Genomic DNA, 16,647 nt, shown 5'->3' with positions numbered 1-16,647 from the left:
GAACCGGTCCAGAACCAGAACCGGTCCAGAACCGTTCGGTGTTTCTAACAGCCTCGAAACGGTTTCATTCTCCGCGGCTCTTCTCAGATGAGTCTGAACGAACCCAACAGAACCGATCCGGACCGGATTCATCTGAAGAAGTTACACAGTGAAAAATGTACAGCAATAATTTGGGTTATTTATGGGAAAAATAAAGGTCCATATTTTGACGATGTTATTAATTTAGTAATAAATGTCACAGTTTCAAACTAAACAGATTGCGAGCTAAAAGTTTAGGTTGAAGCTAAATCTCTAGTTTGCTAATAACATTTTGAAGTTTATCACACTGTAAAAAGTGACTTAAAACAACACAGAGTGTTTTCTGTTCTGCAGCATCAATAAACCAAATTACTGCTTTAATGTTTCATTTTAAAGTTTATTACATTTCTGAAATATCCTCCTCCCTCTGATCCCGTCGGGTCGGGGTCAGCAGCCCACACTTCCCTCCCAGTCTCCCGGTCCGCCTCCTCCAGGAATCCCAAGGCGTTCCCAGCAGAGGAACATCGTCCCTCCAGCCTGTCCTTGGTCTCCCTCTGGTCTCCTCCTGGTGGGACGTGAACTCCTCAGCAGGGAGTCTCCATCCTAACCAGATGCCGCTCAGCTGGCTCCTCTCAGTGTGAAGGAGCAGCGGCTCCATGATGACTGAGCTTCTCTTAGGGAGAGGCCAGACAGAGGAAACTCATTCTAGCCGCTTGTATCCGTGACCTCATTCTTTCGGCCATGACCGCAAAAAGAGCCGCTGAGTCAGCGACCTACTGCGGGCAATGCGGACCAAATATTTCTGAAATATTTGTTTTAGAAAAGATATTCAACACAAGGAAAAAATATATAATAATAATAATAATAATAATAATAATAATAATAATAATGATAATATTAATAATAATAATAATAATGATAATAATAATATTAATAATAATAATAATAATAATAATAATAATAATAATAATAATAATAATAATAATAATAATAATAATAATGGTGTGTTTTGTTTCTGACAGGATGGATGTGAAATCTCTTCACTGTGTCTCTGGCAGCACTGACGGCGGAGCTTCCAAGCATCCCAACCAATCAGAATGCGTCTCAGAGCAGCCAGTGGCCAATGGGAGGCTTCCGCATCACTGCACAGGTGAGAGAAAACAGAACACGATCTGACTGGTTGAAAGGGGAAACCAGCATGAGCTCAGAGCAGATCAGAACTCTGAAAACAGAACCAGGTCAAACACTGAGTCCAGGTTGATTCTCATTTCCCTTCAGAATGCCGTCTGGGATTTTTCTCATTGACTGAAATTCCTCTGTTTGAATTTCAACGGGCCAATCAGCGACCAAAAGGAGGCGTTATGAAGGATGATGTTGAGTTTTCCCCTGGTTGAAGTTTGGAGGTGGAGAAAGTAAACGAAGCTGTTCAGTCAGAGCAACAGGGACGTTTAAAGGGCCGGAATCATGTAAATTCTTATAACAACCGAAGGTAATACAGTTACTGGATTTTACCATAAAATGATTTTATGTCTGGAAACACATTTTGTTTCTGGCAAAGATGGAAGGTTTTCACACAATGCTAAATTTCCGCTTAGCTTCATACAGTGTTACCTAATATATTTAGATACAGCTAATAAAACAAACACAGTTTTGTTTTTGTTTTGGTGAAATCAAACCAAACTTTTCTTCTTTTATCTTAGTTAGAATTATCAAAATCAATTTTACTTGCTAAATGCCAGAAAACTTGGTAAGAACATCGAGAACGAAGCGAAGCGTAGAATTGGCGTCTGGATCTTTGTTCTTATGGCGCCACAGTTCCATCTTTCACTGAAAGTGCTGGTGGAGTGGCTCCTTCCTGATCTCTGACTTCCTGTTGGACGTTGGACCAGCAGAAGGTTTTAGAATGGCGCTTCCTGTTTCCTCACAGGTCAGGCTCCGCCCCCTGCCTCTGATAGCCTGCAGGAAGCCGACAGCAGCGATGAATCTTTGACCGACACCTTCTCCACCAAGGACGTCTCTCGCCTTCTCCCCACCCCCCACAGACAGAAAGGTGAGAAGGCCCGCCCCCTCCCTGAGGCTGAAGGTCACTTGTGAGGTCATGTGAGGTCATCTCTTCTGTCCCAGGTGTGGTCAGCTCATCACAGCCTCCCATTGGCTGCCCTCCACCCCCCACCTGCAGCCCAGGCACCAATGAGAAGCGCCTGTCATCGACCAAGAGCCACGCCTCCTTGAAGACGGACGCAGCCCACATCAAGGAAGTGGCTGGAAATGGTGAGCCAATCAGAACGAAGCTTAAGAGCTGAGGTCTGGGAGGACAGAGCCTGGTTCTGGTCCAAACAGGTGACATCATGGACACCGACTAATCAGAGGCAGAAGATCATCATGGAGAGTTAAGCAGAAAGTTGAGTGGAAGGATGAAAGCTCAGTGAGATCCTGAATGTTGGTGCTGTCCAATCGGACTACAGCAGGAGGTTCTGGAGGTCAGGGAGACAGCCAGTAGGCCGGAACCGGACCAGAACCGGGTCAGAACCTCTGTTCTACTGGGTCAGAGTCGGGCCTGAGATGTTTCAGAACCAGAAACCAGAGAGCTGAGTCTCAGACACTCTGAGGAGGAACCAGTAGAACCAGCAGAACTAGTGAGGAGGATCCCGGTTCTTGTCTCTGAGTGTCGGCCGCTCATGATTCCTGAAAACACAAAAAGTTCTGGAGTCTGCTGGTACTGCAGAGGAATCTCACACTTTGGGCTGGCGGGTTCTGGGAGGTTCTGGCTGATGATCCAGGAATTGATGATTAACGTCATGAATCCGACTTTTGAGCCAGAACGTTTCGGAAAGTCTTAGAACGTTTTAGAACGTTTCCACTCGCCAGGGAAAGGCAGCAGGTTTTCATTTCCTCCTCTGGAAGCTGGAACAAAAACAGAAGATCAACCGGAGGCTTATCAGCTGCAGCCAGAGGCGGCTGAGCCTCCCATCAGCTCCGGGTCACACCCACAGAACCAGAACCAGTAACAGAGCCAGAGCCAGACAGCAAAGCTTCAAGTCAACTCTGAATTTCTTCACCCAGACCAGGGGTGACCGAAATGCGGCCTGGGGGCCATTTGTGGGCCCTTGAACTTGTTTTCTTTGGCGCCAGACCACGAGTCAAGAAGGTTAAAATTTGGTCATTAAAACAGAAAACAGCTGATGACCCAAAAATGTGGAAATTGTCAGTTTTACAGTCCAAAGCACTTTTTATGTTTTTAATAATATACAGATTTAATTTAAAAAAAGAAAAAAATCACAAAACATTCATTTTTGCATATTTTTTTATGAAATCCCCCCTGTCCTCATAGTTTACAGTTGCTAGCAGGGCAAAAAGTTTGTACACCCCTGATGTCCTTTTTTGAGACCTGTCTGGGATAGAAGACATTCTGTTGGACACTGTAGGACATGTCCCCTGGTTGACCTGTGGGACAAACTGACACAGGAAGTCTTGACAGAGAAGCGTTGGGGGAAAATGAAAGAAAAACTGCAAATGAGACCAAATGTGAAATATTTTTGCCTCCATAAAGTGTCATCATGAAAAAAAAGCATCATATTTGATTCTCCTCTGCGCTAATTGAACATCTTTTCATTTGTTTTCTTAAGGGAATTAAAATGTTTTCAAACAGTTTTCAGTTTTCCCGATTGTCCCTGCAGACTGCTGCGTCCACTGTCTGCTGGCCTGCCTGTTCTGTGAGCTGCTGTCCATGTGCTCGGCGCTGGGGGAGTGTCTGGCCTGCGGCGTGGGCGGAGCCAGTTGCTGCGACGGCGCGGCGTGCTGCTGCTGCGTGGAGGCGGCGTGCACGGAGGAGGCGTGCCAGGCGGTGTTGGACTGCGGGATGTTGGAAAACTGCTGCGCGTCGTCTGACTGCCTGGAGGTCTGCTTGGAGTGCTGCGCTATCGTCTTCCCTTCATAGGGCGGCCAATCAGGGGAAGACTGGATGATGATGTCATAGCAAAGGACAGAAACCCTTGGATTTCCTTGGTTGGTCTGAACGATCCGCATCCCGTTTGGATCTCGGATCAGCACAAAGGTTCTCCGACCTGGACATGAAAGAAGAAGCAAGGAGCCGACTGTAGAACAAATATTTATGAAAAATATGAAATAATTTAATTAAACAAAAGACAGTTTTAAAAGCTTGTTTTTTTTATCATCCATTTTCTAACAACCTTGTCCCTACTGGGGTCGGGAGGGCTGCTGGTGCCGTTTCGGGCGAGAGGCAGGGTCACCTGGACAGGTCGCCAGTCTGTCGCAGGGGATTGTTTTTTATCAGCACTTCTAAATAAAGTCACTCTGGGGTCAAAAGGTTAAAGACCCATATCTCATAAATCAAGTTTACATTAATTTTGTATTATTTGCATGTGATCATGTCCATCTTCATGTTAGCATGTCTTTATCAAGTTAGCATGTTGTCATGTTAGCATGACATCGTGTTAGCATGTAATTATGTTAACATGACATCGTGTTAGCATGTAATTATGTTAACATGTCACTATGTTAGCATGTCGTCATGTTAGCATGTCATTATCCACTGCCATATAAACATCAGAATCAGAAACATTTAGACCTCCAACCAGATGTTGGTTGAGAAGACAGAAACCAAATGGAAGTAATAAGAAGCAAATTCTGTTATGATGAGAATTTATCAGGTTTTCCTCTGGTAGGAACATCTGGACCAATCAGAGCTCTGGTGGATGACGGAGCTCATTATTAGGGGCTTTATATGTGAGAAAGAATCTGAGATTTTAATTTGAATTCTTGAAGGATTTATGGTTGGCAATACCTGATACCATCCAATATGTCATCAGCATAATAAAAATTTATTCCATCCATCTTAGTGGAAAATACTTTTTTTTAACAAGGTTAAAAGGCAAAAAAGTATATCTTTGACTTTTTTTGCTGATGTTCAGATGTTGACATTCTCCAGGATTCTACTTTTGTCACAGATTTACACAAAAACTACAAACTGATCGCACAAACTCTTGTCTTATTTGTACAAAACAATCATTAATTACATCGTCACTGAAATTTTAAGGCGAACGATTAGCTGCTGTACATTCAGTGTTATTCAGACGCTTCGTAGCCGTAAACTGTCTGCAGCTGCTATGAACTTTATGGTGAGGTCTCTGCGTCAGAGATTGACAGCTCAGGAGGGGCGGGTGGGACAGGATGTTCACCCGGTACGAACAGGAAGTCTGTGTTTGTTGGAACAAAGGCCAGGACATTCAAACAGGAAAAGGGAAACCACTGAGAAGACAGTGGTTCCTGACCTCTGACATCAACGCAGCATCAAAGACAAACCTGCTGTTTTTCCCTCTGTGTTTGATAGGAGAGAAAAAATCCATTTCAGTCCACAGATTAAACTGGAATCAGATTAACTAAAACACTTCCACCCGTTGCATAAGGTCCTCACATAACAGGGAGTCCTCATGAGTTGGTTGCAGACAGAGACAGAGGCCTCAAACTGCAGGTCAACCAGAACACACTCCTCCAGAATCGAGGCTGCTTTTCTCACCAGTTTCTGTCAGTTTCAGTGAACAAGATTTAAAGCGTCCCCTGCTGGACAACAACAGAACACAGATAAACGTAATTTAGTTGCCTAAGAAACAGGAACAAAATATTGCTGTTAATGTATATTTAGTTTTTATTTTTAACTTTACAATTATATGTTGTTGACATACTAACCTATGAACTGAAGTGATCAGTAAACTACCGCTGAAATGTATTTTGATAATGTATTCAGCAGAGATATTTTATTAATTTGTGATTTTTCTAATAAAGTTATAAAAATATTCAAAACTCATCAAACAGATCTCTCTGCTTCCTTTATTTTTCAGATCTGATTTACTTTTCATTTGAAGTAGGAATTAAATAGTTTTGTTAAACCATTTAAATCCTATCTTCTTTCTCAGTAGGTATCTGTTTTTACAAATGACTACAATAAATATTTATGAAGCCTAATTTGAACTGATGTCACACTGGTGTAATATTTATAGAATCCAACAGATGGCAGCATCTCCATTGTAGTCAGAGTATCTGTCATGTTTATATTGAAATGTTTCTGTCTTTTGAAATTCAATTTATGCCACATTATTTGTGGAGATTTAATTTTCCAAGGTTATGTTAAATTATCAAATAACATGTTTTTTTCTATTGAAAACAGACTCCATATTCTCTCTCAATACATTTGTTTCCTGAATTTTCTTCTTTCAGCTATGTTTGAACTCAGTACAATATTTGAGCAATTTGCTCCAAAGATGGAAAACAATAAAAGTGTGAAAGCAAAAAGTAAGTCTGATTGGTTCACATCAGCCTGTATTGTCTGTTTTGAGATGTTTTCCTCATCATACTGAGACAAAAATAAATTATATATGTGACTCTGATATTGTTTTGAGAAAAAGCCAATCTGTTGTACATGGAGATAAAAGCACTCACATTTCTGTTTGAATATTTATTCTATATGAAAGATAACAGTGTGAAATTTAATAGTTTTAAAAAACAGAATCTTAGCTAAGATTATTAACAGACTACATGTAAACATCATTAACATAAAACAGCATGAAGGACCAGAGAAACAGATTTCCCTTTGTGACTAATTCCATGTGATCCCGATGACAACCGGCAATGATGCTAACACACAGCTAACAGCAGAAATGATTGCAGTTAGCTTCATTTTCAGTGGCTGGGATTAGAAACATGATCAACAGCAGATAATGTCCCAAACTTCCATCCATTTCCCTTGGTTGAGTGTGTAACACTTGTTAGCACTCTGAGCTAACAGCTAAAGGCATGAGTTTGGAAACTGTTCAAATGTTCAGAAATATCAAAATGTTATTATTTAATGCTTGATTAAAATTTAAAAGAATCATCACGGCCCAGCTCATCATGATAGCATGTCGTCATGTTCATTATGTTAGCTTGTCGTCGTCATGTTAGTGCATCTTTATCCACTGTCATATACAGGTCAGAATCAGAAACACTTAGACCTCCAGAGGCAAAAAACAGTCCAAAATAAATTCATAATAGATGGTTTGTACTTGTATAGCACTTTATCAAGTCCAGAGGACCCAGACTGTGTCTGTAGGAGACTGACCTATGAACCAGGAAGAACTCCTGACGAATGGGTCAGGTAGCTTTCCCACAATGCAGGACATCAACAAAACTGGCAGCAAAACTGGCACTAGTACATGAGCTTTATTAAAAGATGCTAGCATTGCAGTGAGTCAACTCTGGATTATCTGCCAGTCCGGAACCACAGGGTCCAGGTACCTGTCCCTGATTTCCCTTCTGTAGGTCCTGAACTTTGTCTCCAGCAGGACATTGAAACATGGACACAAACAGGAAGTAAACAATCTGGACCAGAAAAATTTCTCTTCTTATTCATAAAATCTCCATAAAATCTTCCCAGCACACTGATTATATATTTCTGTGAATTTACAGATTTGTACAAGCTTGTGAGCAACACACCTGAGGGCTCACCTGTCGAACCCACTGACCTGCTCAAATCAGCCAATCAGATGACAGCTTGTTATTTAACCACCAGTCAGCTCTGGTGCCGATCCGTTATAAGGTGAACGTAAAGGTTACCATGGCAACACAGTGAGGAAAATGTCACCATGGTTACACAGCGATGACTCACAGCGGTTAGCATGAAGTGGTTGCCACGGTTACATTGTCTGTGTTTTGTAATCTGAATATGTTGGACATCACAGACTTTAAATTGTTCTGTCAATTTCTTTGTTAAATCTTTGACCCGGCCCCCTCAGCCAATCAGAGACCAGCCTGTGGTGACATCATCAAAGGTCCTCGTCCATGCTGAAACTGCTCCGCCGGCTGCTGGTCTTCGAGGCGCCGCAGGACAGCAGCGGGTCAGACATCACAGCCCCGCCCGCGTCCTCCTCCATCAGAAGCCCCGCCCCCAGGCCACTCAGCCCCGCCCCCAACTCCGCCATCAGGTCCGTGGAGAAGACAGCGGATGCCTGGTGGGACTCGTCCAGGTCCATGAAGCTCAGCGACGGGTTGGGCAATAGCGGGGACAGGAGCGTCTGGGGGTCCACAGAGACGGAGGAAGAGGAGACGCCATGAAGGCGAGCCTGGAGTTCCAACTCCTGTCACAAAACACAAATCACTTCAGCAAACACAGGACAGGACACGTCCCTTAAGTAACAGGCCCCACCCCCTCACCCGTCCACTCCCAGTCTCCGCCCCCTCACCTGTATGCGCAGCAGCAGCGAGCGGTTGGTGCTCTCCAGCCTGCGCTGCCTCTCCTCCATCTCTCTGGCTCTCTGCTGCTCTTTCTGCAGTTTGCGGATGTAATCCACAGACGCCTTCAGGATGGTGCCTTTGTTCCACCTGGTTTCCCTGAACAGCCAATCACAGAGCATGCCTCATTAAGGCCATTAGCAGTGCCAATAGCTATTAGCGTAGCATGGTTAGCATGAATACTGACGGGTCAGAGGACTTGGGGATCAGTGCTCCGAGCTCCTTGATGCGGTCGTTGATGTTGAAGCGCCGTCTCCTCTCAACTGAAACATAAAGGTCAGACAAGTTTAAGTCTGGATAAAGAGTTTTGGTTTTCACATAAAATCAGTCCAGACGTGTTCCTCTGATGAGGAATCAGAGTCTGTATCGACTGAACTGCCTCTTCCTGTTCCAACAGGAAGTCCTGAGCTGTGATTGGCTGAGAGGTGCAGCACTACTCACTCAGGTTGTGGTTGTCTTTCTTCTGCCGCTCCTTCATCAGAGCTTTGGTCTCCACATCTGCAGCGACAAGAAGAAGGAGAGGAGGATCAGTCAGAGCTGGGCAGCAGGAACACAGGAGGGTTCTACTGCAGATCGGACCGGATCAGACCGGACATTTGTCACATTTACCTGTTAGCTCCCGCTTGACGGCATGCAAGTCGGCTGGGCAGCTGTTACTAACGGCGATGGTGGGCGTAGACATCCCTCCATAGACATCCAGCATGTTCCCCGCTGCCGGCAGCTGCAACGGGCCAATCAGAGGATGATGAGAAACACGCCCTGCTGCAGGTAGACCAACACCTGGATGACCAGTTGGTTCCGGCTCAGCCGACCCACTTGGGTCAGAGCTTCAACCCAGTTTAACTCATTCATGGAACCTATGCAACTGTTTGTTTCTGGTCCGGTTGTAAATCTGACGCACAGCTACATCTGCTCACAGCAGCAATGAAACGTCTTCTCTCAGTTCATTTCTGCTTCTAAATGATCTGATTGGACGCTGGAAAAAGCTGTTGCTGTGTTCAAGTTGTGCTAAAAGCAGTTAGCCTACAAATGAAGCAATGCTAGCCTAAAATAGCATCTCAATGCTAACGTGCAGCAGTTAATGCTAATGTCAGCATCCACAGTCCACATTTCTAAAGAGTCTCCATGAATGATCAGATGAATGGATTGGAAAACACTTTGCTCCAAACTGATGGTTGAAGAACCCGAAGATTAAAAATTATTAATATCTCTGCTGTTGAGATCAGATGACTAGTTAGTCAATAATGTAGTCGCACAAACAGCTATTGAATTGAAAATATTGATGATTTTGTCAATGTGACATTTTTTCTTCATTACAAACCATGAAATTATCTGGATTTTGATCCAAAAGAAGCTAACGGTTCCACATCTGATGCTCCAGATTGGAGAGAATCGGATCAAATGGTTACTGATCTAATCCCAGTTCCTGCTTCTGCCACCAGGGGGAGCTGTTTCACCTACAGGATCCTCCTGGTTCCACTCAGGACCATCTATCTGTTCTGGCTCAATCCAAATGGGTCTCAGCACCACTGGTTCTACTGGGACTCTGACCTGTGAACAGGTTCCACTGGTTTTACTGGTCACCTTCTGGCTGGATGAGAATCAGCCTGAGTCCTCCTGGTCCATTTCCTGCCAGAACCAGTTTGTTTTTAAAGGAAACCTCTGACAGACAGAGGTTCTGCTGACTGAAGCATTTTTGAAAACAAGTAGCACAAAACCTCCAAGATCAGCAGGAAAACCCAGAGAGCCACAGATACCCAGCTAAACCAGGTCTGGAAAACCTGGAAAACCTCCTGGAAAACCCAGAGAACATCCTGGAGGTTCTGGAGAACCGTCTAGACCTGCAGTATCTGAAGCTCTGAAAACAAGACAAACTGCAACTTTTACCTCTGATTTAATCCTCCTCTTCTCATGATCCGGCAGCAACACCAAAATCCTCATGTTCTCTGCTCTCTCACACACACCCCAACACACACACACATTAACGACACACACACACAGTGAGCTGCAGCTCTTCCTCTTTCTGTTCAGACAACTGTTGAAAAATGGGGAAACACGTCCTTTAAGAAGAACAGAAAACTCCCACAACTTCATTATCTCCCTGACACACACACACACACACACACACACACACACACACACACACACACACACACACAGAGAGGCCCCGCCCACTGAGAGGGGGAAGTGTGGAAAGCTGAAGTGAGATTGAGGCAGCGTCAGCGGCTGCAGACTGTTGGTCCTCTGACAGAAACACAGAGCAGTCAGTCTGCCCCCTGCTGGCCAGCTGCAGAACAGGACATAAGCCCCGCCCACTTCACGCTGTCAGAGTTCAAACAAATCAGTGAACAGTCGGACTGATCCAGAAGGTTCTGATTAAGCAGAACATCATGTGACAGAAATCAATTGGATTATCTCCTAGCAGGTGGCCACGCCTCTGCGGTGGGTGGCCACGCCCCTGCGGTGGGTGGCCACGCCTCTGCGGTGGGTGGTCACGCCCCTGCGGTGGGTGGCCACGCCTCTGCGGTGGGTGGTCACGCCCCTGCGGTGGGTGGCCACGCCTCTGCGGTGGGTGGCCACGCCCCTGCGGTGGGTGGTCACGCCCCTTTGTTACACTCAGACTGCAGGTGTAATGAGTGCATACCGTGTTGGTGAGCTGCAGGCCAGAGTCGATCAGAGTCAGAAGATCCTCGTTTAGACTCGACTCCAAGCTGATGATGTCGTCAATGACTGTTTCCTCCATCTAAAGAAGAAGAAGAAGAGATCAAGAAGAGAGCTGGAGAATGGATGGATGGATGGATGGATGGATGGATGGATGGATGGATGGATGGATGGATGGATGGATGGGTGGATGGATGGATGGATGAGTGTGGCAGCAGCAGCTCTGTCTCCAACAGGAAGTGGTTTTCCTGACTTCCTGCGGCCTGACTCAGATCCTCTGGAGGTGCTGACTCAGCAGCTGCAGCCAGACAGGAAGCAGTTGGAGCTGACGCTGCTTCCTGTCCGGTTGCTGGTCGTCACAGGACCAACTGCAAAACCTGCTGCTGCCGGCCCGGTTCTGGTCGTTACCTCCTGCTTCGGGCTGCTTTCATCGGACAGCGTGGCACCAGAGTCCTGCTGGGGGGAGGGGCTTGGTTGCAGTGCTGGCTGCTGATTGGCTGTCATGGTGTTGGACAGGTACTGGCGGACCTGCTGCCTCTGGGCCTGCTGGATGTGGTACCTGGTGGGGTTCTCCAGGTGAGTCTGCACCTGTTGGAAACACAGGGTCATCAGCGCCGACCTTAGCAGCTGGGTTTCCCTGCTGGACCGGACTGTACCTTCAGCACCTCCACGGGAACCTGGGCAGGTGTGCAGGGGGCGGAGTTAGCCAGGCTGATGGGGGAGGAGGAGTCGCTGCAGCGCTGCACCTCCTTCTGCTGCTGCGCCTCCTTCTGCTGCTCCTCCAGCGCCTGCTGCCGCATCAGCCCCTGACGCATCAGAACCCTGCAGGAGCAGACCAGCAGGTGACATGTCAGCGCCCCCTGTAGGACACTCAGAGAACAACAGGTACCAGAAAACAAAACAAGTGCGGCTGCTCACCGGGATGACATCACCGATGGAAGAGACGATGAAGATGACGAAGATGGGGATGCTGCAGAGGAGCTGAAAGTAGAGACATAATGAACTTGTCATGGAAACCACTAAGCTGACTTTCCAGGAAGTAGTTGGAACCTGGCCAGGAGGTAGTCGGTACCTGGACAATTTAACCGGTAAGGTGCCTCACCTGATGCTGATTGGCTGGCTCTTGATCTGGTAGAAGATGTCACTGTCTGTGGGAATCAAACTGTCGACCTCGATGTCGGCCACAATCCCAGACTCCATCCTTAAACACACAGAAAATCAACCAATCAGAACCAATCAGAATCAGGACTCAATCGACCAAATAAGCTGACAGTTAGCTTCATCATCTCATGAGATGTTCTGCAGACGGAGAACTGCAAACACTGGACTAGAGAAAAGAAGAGAAACATCTGGTAGCTGTCTAGTTTAACCATTTCCTGAGTGCGAAGATGTTCTGGTTTTTATGCCGTTGTGGGTTCCATAGCAACCGATCAGGTTCATGAGGTCATGTCTGCTCAATGAGGACGTGTTACTGAATATTCACAGGAAAACTGGAATTTCTCAATAATTTTGTATTTACAACAGGGGGGTGCTTTAGGAAAACAGGGACGGTCTGAGAGCAGGGAGATGTTGGTACAAGGGGGACATTTATGATGTTAGCAGATTTTGAAAAAAAATATGAGTTATTGATTAAATATATTTTTAATTCTGTTTTTCTTGCTATACCCACATCTGATTTGAGATGTCGGTCAGTTATTACAGTTAGAAAATAGAGACCATGCCCTAAATCTGGGTATAGTGATGGACTCGGACCTGAACTTTCAGAGCTACATAAAGACAGTTACAAAGTCGCCGTTATCACCTGCAGAACATTTCCAGGATTTAAGAACAGATATCCCAGAAAGATTAATGTGTTTATCTTTAGTTGCATTGACTACTGCAGCAGTGTCTTCACAGGTCCAGCAGCTGATTCAGAACACTGCTGCTGGAGTTCTGACTAAAACCAGGAAGATGGAGACACCACCCAGTTCTACAGTCCTTCACTGAGAGAGCAGACTTTAAGCTACTGCTGGTAGTTTGTAAATCACTGAACCATAAGACATTAAAGATCTGCTGCTGTTGTTGTAGCCTTCCACACCTCTCAGGTTTTCTGGTCATGGTTATGTTTTGGTTCTGCTCTGCATCCCCAGAATCAGAACCAAACGTGGAGAAGCAGCATTCAGCTTCTATGGACCACAAATCTGGACCAAACCTCCAGAAAACTGCAAAACAGCTGAAACACTGAGTTCCTTTAAATAAAGGCTAAAAACCACCTGATTAGAGTTTATTAACTAATAAACTCTGGAAGACATCAACATATTTGATGTTGATTTTGATGATGGTGTTAGATGTTTATTGCTTGTTTCAATATTGGTTACAGCATTATGTTTTTGTGATGGAAAGCACTTTGAACTGCCATGTTGCTGAATTGTTTTATATAAATAAACTTGACTGTCCCTCTCAGGTGTTTCCCAGCTACAGTTTACCTGTTTATCTAAACCTTCGTCTACTTTTGCTTTCTGTTCCCACGAAGCTTTATGTGTCTGAACAGATCCAGGCCTGCAGAGCAGCTGTGACTCATCACAACTTCACCTTCTCCCAACAAAATCCAGCTGTACCCAAAACAAGGTACAGAACCGTTTCCCAGAACTGATCTGATCCAGGTCTGAATCCCAGTGAGGACAAACAGATTCATGGATCCAACAGCAGCTGAGGTGGAGTCAAAGCTGCGTGAGAGCAGAGGAAGGCTGGCTTCCCTCAGTCTGAAGAGGATGAGGAAGGAGGAAGGAGGAGGAGATTCCTGTCTGATGAGTCATCACAGAAGGTTCAGGGGTCAAAGGTAAAATAGAACACAACAACAATAACCTGCCATCATCATCTTCATTAGAGTGCAGATTCAGCATTCCACTCTGACAAATATTAACTTTACTGCTGCTTCTCTCAAGCTTCATCAGACCAAACTCCATTCAAAAATCACCACATTTAAGCCTCAACTCTAACTTTAGTTTTCCTCCTTTGAAATCCCCACTCGTTTCACGGATCTATGCCAATAATATTCCAACAGAAATCATGATTATTACTGAGCCGAATTCACCCGAACCGACGGCTGGACCAACCAAGGTCTCAGTTTACTTAAATAAGGCAGATATTTTATCCATAACTCCAATCACCTCAAAACTGACAGTTTTCTGGCCGGAGTCCGGTAACAGATAACGGAAAACGCTTCCAGACTTACTGGACCAAGCTGAGAGTTTCAGCCGAGTCCAGGATCACGAACACGGTGTGCGGCTGAGGAACCGAGGCCTCCTGTTGGTTCGGCTCGGTTCGGCTCCTGTTCTGCTCTCCGGTCCGGATCTGATCCGAGCCAACGTCTGACATTTCTCCAGAGAGGCGCAGAGAGGGGCGAGATGTTCCTGCGGGCGCCGGGATGAAATGAGGAGCTGCAGCCGGGGAGGCAGAAGGAGGCAGCGGGGAGCAGAGACAGAGGATGAGGAAAAATCTGGCGATGAAGTCCAACACCGAATCACACAGAGCTAAAACACACAGATCAGACAGACACCAACTGTGCTCTAGAAACTCTTTCTTCTATTTGTTTAACTTCATTTGTTACACTTAAAATATTTCCCCTAAACATTAAGATTTCTCCCTAAATAAATACAACTACCACTATTATTATTATTATTATTATTATTATTATTATTATTATTATTATTATTATTAAAGTCATATTAGAAAATTAGAATATGCCTTCTGATGAGGCTAGTTTGTCAGACTATATTTTGAAACATAACCTTTAAGCAGTTATTAAACATAATTTTCATTAAGAATAAATTTCTGCATTTAAAATGATTTTATTATTGGTTTAATATTTTAAATCTCGTGTTGTCATTAACTGTGCAAATAAATAAACATAATTAACAGAAACAAAGGCTTTCAAACAACCATCTGGATAAGAAATAAATGCCAAATAAAAAACTAAACCAAAAAAATAAAATGGTAAATCTATTTTCATTTCTTTTTTATTGAGTTTATCGTTTTATATAACAAAAAGGCAAATTTAGCTGTTCTTATTTTTTTCATTCAACAAGTTCAGTCTGTAGAGGAGAGAAAAATCAGAAATTTAATAAATCTGATTTACAAAATGAACATTTACCCAAGCAACACAATGTTGACTTTTATATTTTATTATCATTATAAAAAAATTGTTCAAAAATAAATATGTTGCTACTTTGATTGATGCAACATTACCTGAGATTTCATTTGATTTTACAAAATATATTTTTTTGTATAAAATCTGAAACCTTTTTCTAGTTGTTGTGTTTCTATGTTTCAAGGGGCGGGCTCAATGGCCGGCACTGCTCTCTGTTCAACCAATCAGCTGCTTCTTTCTCTGCAATAACCAACAGAATAGCGTAGGAGTTTTCTGACAGCCAATCAGTTTCTCCACTGAAGCTCATAGACCGCCATGATGTTTGTTTTTGTCTAAGATGTTTCGGAAAGAGGTGGAGGTGTTGTTGGGATGGAGGGGCGGGTAAGGGAGAGTTTGTGACGGGGAATTCCCGGGTAACGTCATCCTCCTCAGCCCTGATTGGCTCAGCTGAGCCGGGTCACGCTCTGCCCAATCAGGAGAGTCCAAACAAAGCTAAGGCGAACGTTGTGACGTCATCACACAGCTGACTCAGAGAATAAGAGCCGCTGATAATTTTTGATCTGTAAATTAGTTGTAAAACATGAGTTCAATTAGAGCAGAACGTTCTGCGTTCAGGACCCGTGAAAAACATCTGGATCATCTGGAGGAGAACGTTCCCACGACTGATAGTTCCTGCTGGTGGAGAGGTGAACACCTGCTGGCGTTGCTTTTAGCTGCAGACTTCATGGGAAATCGTCTTAAAAATGACCTGAATAATTAAATCTGTTCCTGAAAACGTCACAGTGACAGATTCCTGGTGACGTCAGTTTTATCTCAGAAAGAAAGCGTGACGCCGCCAGGTGGCGCCGTCGCTTCTCCCAGGAAGAGCAGACAACAGAAACCCGTTAAGCCATTTCATCACTTTTATTTTTTCATTACAACCTCATTTACTTTATTTTACAGAGGTGCATGATGGGAAATAGGCAGCGACAGCATGGAAGGCAGTGGCCGGCCACTAACCAAAAATCATCAATCAATCAATCAATCAATCAATCAATCAATCAATCAATCAATAACAAGACATTTAAAATTCAGCAAGACAACATAAGCTTGGTATAAAGGCAGCAAATACAGCTACTGTTGCTGTCATGGTAACAGGGATCCAGACAGGTGTGATTACCATGGTAACATGGAAAACCCCATGGTCGTCTAAGATGCTACCACGGCAACTTGTCAGGAAATGAACAGAACAGATGGGTGGGGGGGGTTTATTGACTGAAAATAAAGTTAACCGAGCTTCAACTGAAACTGACTGGAAATACCTTTATGTAACCAGTTAGAACTGGTTTTTACAGGACATACCTGGTTGTAACTGGTTTTACCCTCACCATGACTGTTCTAAATGTCCATAACCAGTTAAAACTGGCTGTAACCAGTTAGTCAAATATAACTAACTGTGAGAAACTATGCTTTACCAGTTCTGACCAGTTCTAACAGGTTAACCAAGGCCTAGCTAGGGATACTTGGCTAGTTGTTCAAATTTGTCAGGATGGTTGGAATTAAACATTGATTAGACT

The 16,647-nt window shown here is 44.4% G+C and overlaps 2 protein-coding genes across 2 annotated transcripts; one reads left to right on the top strand and one right to left on the bottom strand.

The window, feature by feature from the left end:
- The first annotated feature begins 1,005 nt into the window (after positions 1–1,005).
- LOC106936401 (uncharacterized) lies at positions 1,006–4,710 on the top strand. The gene is made up of 4 exons (XM_015017372.1): positions 1,006–1,168; positions 1,946–2,068; positions 2,143–2,289; positions 3,696–4,710. Exons 1-4 carry the CDS (start codon positions 1,018–1,020, stop codon positions 3,953–3,955), a joined length of 681 nt encoding a protein of 226 aa, XP_014872858.1. The 5' UTR covers positions 1,006–1,017; the 3' UTR covers positions 3,956–4,710.
- A 1,765-nt stretch (positions 4,711–6,475) lies between these two features.
- Positions 6,476–14,612, bottom strand: tfe3a (transcription factor binding to IGHM enhancer 3a). The gene is made up of 11 exons (XM_015017370.1): positions 14,177–14,612; positions 12,065–12,163; positions 11,881–11,943; positions 11,619–11,784; positions 11,371–11,550; positions 10,946–11,044; positions 8,911–9,022; positions 8,743–8,799; positions 8,489–8,564; positions 8,253–8,400; positions 6,476–8,147 (listed from the first exon to the last, which is right to left on the bottom strand). The coding sequence occupies exons 1-11, from the start codon at positions 14,317–14,319 to the stop codon at positions 7,836–7,838; spliced, it is 1,455 nt and encodes a 484-aa protein (XP_014872856.1). The 5' UTR covers positions 14,320–14,612; the 3' UTR covers positions 6,476–7,835.
- Between the last annotated feature and the right edge of the window lie 2,035 nt (positions 14,613–16,647).

This window comes from Poecilia latipinna, unplaced genomic scaffold, assembly GCF_001443285.1.
Source record: "Poecilia latipinna isolate Pla-1442-1.1 unplaced genomic scaffold, P_latipinna-1.0 Scaffold2134, whole genome shotgun sequence".
Taxonomy (NCBI): domain Eukaryota; kingdom Metazoa; phylum Chordata; class Actinopteri; order Cyprinodontiformes; family Poeciliidae; genus Poecilia; species Poecilia latipinna.
Note: the sequence above shows the minus strand (reverse complement) of the source record. Positions and strands in the feature narration are given on the sequence as shown.

Excerpts from the sequence above, each read along its gene's own strand:
- LOC106936401 (XM_015017372.1), top strand. The coding sequence starts at position 1,018 with ATGGTGTGTTTTGTTTCTGACAGGATGGATGTGAAATCTCTTCACTGT. Across the intron at positions 1,169-1,945 it reads GCTTCCGCATCACTGCACAG|GTCAGGCTCCGCCCCCTGCC; the intron begins GTGAGAGAAAAC and ends GTTTCCTCACAG. Across the intron at positions 2,290-3,695 it reads CAAGGAAGTGGCTGGAAATG|ACTGCTGCGTCCACTGTCTG; the intron begins GTGAGCCAATCA and ends TTGTCCCTGCAG.
- tfe3a (XM_015017370.1), bottom strand. The coding sequence starts at position 14,319 with ATGTCAGACGTTGGCTCGGATCAGATCCGGACCGGAGAGCAGAACAGG. Across the intron at positions 11,551-11,618 it reads TTCCCGTGGAGGTGCTGAAG|GTGCAGACTCACCTGGAGAA; the intron begins GTACAGTCCGGT and ends TGTTTCCAACAG. Across the intron at positions 8,148-8,252 it reads CGCTGCTGCTGCGCATACAG|GAGTTGGAACTCCAGGCTCG; the intron begins GTGAGGGGGCGG and ends GTTTTGTGACAG.